Raw genomic sequence first — 2,500 nt, forward strand, 5'->3', positions numbered from 1 at the left:
TCTCTCTTATCCAAAGGTTAAGGATAGAGCTAGAATCATGGCTAAGTTCATAAAGATCGCTGAATATTGTATGAGACATTTAAATAATTTCAATACTTCAATGGCAATTCTTTCAGGTTTAAACGCTTCCTCTGTTCATAGATTAAAATTCACCAAAGAAGAGTTACCAAAACATACTCAACAAGTTTACACAGAGTTACAATTTCATCTAAGTTCAGCTCAAGCTTACAAAGAGTATCGTGCTCTTTTGGCAAAAGCAAATCCACCTTGTTTACCTTATCTTGGTGTTTATTTAACAGATTTAACTTTCTTTGAAGAAGGTAATCCTGATTTCATTCAAGGTTTCATCAATTTTGGTAAAAGAAAGTTAATCTATGGTTCAATTTCAAATGTTCAAAGTTTTCAAAATGCAAAATATAATTTACAACCAGTTTATCAAATTACAAAATTATTAAAAGGTTTTAAACTTTTAGAAGAAAATGATTTATATTCAAGATCAATGTCATTTGAACCAAGAAATAAAGAAAGAAGTGAAATTTTATAAAAAAACAAAAATCAAAAAAAAAAAAAAAAAAAAAAAAGTGATAATACAAATCCTTTAAAAGATTTTTATTTATTATTTTTTTTATTTTTTTTAATCCACAAACTAAAGAAAAAAAAAAACAAAAAAAAAAATTATAAAAAAAAAAAAAAAAAAAAAAAAAAATTTATATAATTAATTTAATATATAATAAATAAGCGATTTTTTAAAAACAAATCAAAGATTTTATTTCATTTTTTTTATTTTATTTTTTATTTATTGGTTCACAAATCAAATTTTTATTTTTTTTTATTTTTTATTTTTTTTTTTTTTGTTTTTTTTTTATTTTTTATTTTTTTGAGAGCAATTGCTGACTTAATCGATTTTTTATGTTTTTCATTTCAATTTTTTTTTTTTTTTGTTTTTTTTTTTTTTATTATAATTTTTTAATTTTTTTTTTTTTTTTTTTTAAATTAAAAAACTTTGCTGTTGTGAAGCAAATTTTTTTATTTATTTTTAAAATTATTACAACAGTAGAATATAAAAACCAAAAAGGAATTCAAGATTTATATTTTAATACGCACCTATATATCTTTATTTAATTAATGGAATTTCACCTGAAATGGGAGGAATATTCTCTAAAGGTTACCTACCTGAATTACCAAATGGTTCTCTTATCAAATTAGGGATTATTGGTTTAGAGAATTCTGGGAAGGTAAATTTTAATTATTATAATATTAATAATAATAATAACAGTAATAATAATAAAAAAAAAAAAAATACTAATTATGTAAATTTTTTTTTTTTTTTTTTTTTATTTTATTTTTTTTTTTTTTCAAAATCATGTTTTAATTATTATATAAAAAATAAAAAAAACAATAATAATAAATTATTATTATTATTATTATTATTTTATTTTATTATTTTTACTATTTTATTTTATTTTTTTTATTTATTTTATTTTATTAAAGACAACATTATTAAATAAATTTATAGATGCATCATCAAAAAAATCTATAGCATCAGTATTAATATCAACAGGAGTTTATATAGAATCTATAATATTTAAAGGATGGGAAATATTTGCAGGTGATTTATTATATCCAAATTATATAAGTAAAATTTATAAACCATATTTATTAGGATCAGATGTAATTATATTTATGATTGATTCATCAGATATTCATCAAATGACCGAGGCAAAGAATCAGATTGATCTATTGATCCAAGAACAATGTATTAATAGTAGTGTATTTTTAGTAATGGCAAATAAACAAGACCAAAAACGGTGTGTTTCAATCCATCAATTGGAGCAGTATTTAGAACTGTACAGATTAACAAACCCTTGGAAATGTTTACCATTATCCTTAATTCAAGAAAAAGGTATTGAAGATTTAATAAAATGGATTTTAGAAAATACTGTAGTAAGAAAAACTTATAATAATCAATTACAAACTTTACAATAGTAATAATAATAAATAATAAATAATAATAAATAATAAATAATGAATAAAATATAAAAAAATAAAAAAAATAAAAAAAAATAAACAATAAACAATAATTTAAATTTAATCAATTATCATCATAATCATTAATAATAATAATTATAATAATTATAATAATTCATCATATCCTCCCTCCTCTCTCTCACTCTCTCTTTTATTATTTTAAAATAATAATAATAATAAAGTTTTAATGATAATTTTGAAAAAAAAAAAAAAAAAAAAAAAAGTGTATTGTTTTTATTTTATTTTATTTTGTTTTATTTTATTTATTTAATTTTATATTAAAGTTTTAATTTTTCAATTGGGGTTAAATATCTCTTTAAAACAAAATAAATAAAAACACCATAAATTATTGCACCAGTTGCAACGAGATAATAACCATCTCTTTCAATTCTATATTTTCCATTTTGTTCGGCACAAAGTTCTTTTGATATATTATCATGTATTATTACTTGTTGTTGTTGTTCTTGTATTA

The 2,500-nt window shown here is 18.9% G+C and overlaps 3 protein-coding genes across 3 annotated transcripts in view; 2 read left to right on the forward strand and 1 right to left on the reverse strand.

Moving 5' to 3' along the window:
* gefJ (Ras guanine nucleotide exchange factor) overlaps nt 1–544 on the forward strand; it is a gene marked incomplete at both ends in the record, with an annotated part of 2,681 nt that extends 2,137 nt beyond the window's left edge. The window contains one exon of the mRNA XM_637002.1: nt 1–544. This exon is cut by the window's left edge and continues 1,786 nt beyond it. Coding sequence (XP_642094.1) covers nt 1–544 — 544 coding nt within the window.
* A 598-nt stretch (nt 545–1,142) lies between these two features.
* arrL (ADP-ribosylation factor-related) lies at nt 1,143–1,986 on the forward strand (the record flags this gene model as incomplete). The annotated part of the gene is made up of 2 exons (XM_637003.1): nt 1,143–1,235; nt 1,492–1,986. The coding sequence occupies 2 exons, from the start codon at nt 1,143–1,145 to the stop codon at nt 1,984–1,986; spliced, it is 588 nt and encodes a 195-aa protein (XP_642095.1).
* Nucleotides 1,987–2,306: 320 nt separating this feature from the next.
* Nucleotides 2,307–2,500, reverse strand: part of DDB_G0278059 (hypothetical protein) — a gene marked incomplete at both ends in the record, with an annotated part of 2,148 nt that continues 1,954 nt past the window's right edge. The window contains one exon of the mRNA XM_001134577.1: nt 2,307–2,500. This exon is cut by the window's right edge and continues 403 nt beyond it. Coding sequence (XP_001134577.1) covers nt 2,307–2,500 — 194 coding nt within the window.

This window comes from Dictyostelium discoideum (genome assembly GCF_000004695.1).
Source record: "Dictyostelium discoideum AX4 chromosome 3 chromosome, whole genome shotgun sequence".
In the NCBI taxonomy this organism is placed as follows: Eukaryota; Evosea; class Eumycetozoa; order Dictyosteliales; family Dictyosteliaceae; genus Dictyostelium; species Dictyostelium discoideum.